This window comes from Pteropus medius, unplaced genomic scaffold (assembly GCF_902729225.1).
Source record: "Pteropus medius unplaced genomic scaffold, Ma_sr-lr_union100, whole genome shotgun sequence".
Lineage (NCBI taxonomy): Eukaryota > Metazoa > Chordata > Mammalia > Chiroptera > Pteropodidae > Pteropus > Pteropus medius.
The window spans coordinates 1-525 of NW_024353736.1; the positions used below are offsets into that span (position 1 = coordinate 1).

Consider the following 525-nt stretch of genomic DNA (forward strand, 5'->3'; position numbering starts at 1 on the left):
CGGGGCGAAGCCCGGGCCCGGACTCTCGGGCGACCCCGGCCTGTCCGTGGGGACGGGGGTCGGGACCGGGGCCCGTCGCGTCGCTCACCGGCCTCGCTCTGGTTGTAGTAGCCGCGCAGGGTTTTCAGGTTCCCTCGGAAAACCTGTGCGCCGTCCCGGAAGTTCCGTGTCTCCCGCTCCCAGTACTGCGGGTCCTCCTGTTCCACCCACGGCCGCTCCATCCACGGCGCCCGCGCCTCCGCCCTCGGACTCGCGGCGTCGCTGTCGAACCGCACGAACTGCGTGTCGTCCACGTAGCCGACGCCGACGAAGCGGGGCTTCCCGCTCCCGGGCCGGGACCAGGTGGTGTAGAAATACCTCATAGAGTGGAAACCTGGGGGCGGAGAGACGCTGAGACCCACCGGCCCTCCTCCCGGCGCGGGTCCCGGTCCGAGGTCGACGGGCCGAGAGCGACGAGGGGGCGCGGGGAGCGGGGGCCGCCGGACGGTCAGGACGGGACGGGGGTTCTGGGCCTGGGCGGTGGGG

The 525-nt window shown here is 73.3% G+C and overlaps 1 protein-coding gene across 1 annotated transcript; it reads right to left on the reverse strand.

Annotated features, from left to right (window-relative positions):
- Window positions 1-6: 6 nt before the first annotated feature.
- On the reverse strand, window positions 7-494 carry LOC120593216 (patr class I histocompatibility antigen, alpha chain E-like; the record flags this gene model as incomplete). The annotated part of the gene is made up of 1 exon (XM_039850921.1): window positions 7-494. A coding segment is annotated over one exon (488 nt), but the record flags the coding sequence as incomplete, so codon positions are not given.
- Between the last annotated feature and the right edge of the window lie 31 nt (window positions 495-525).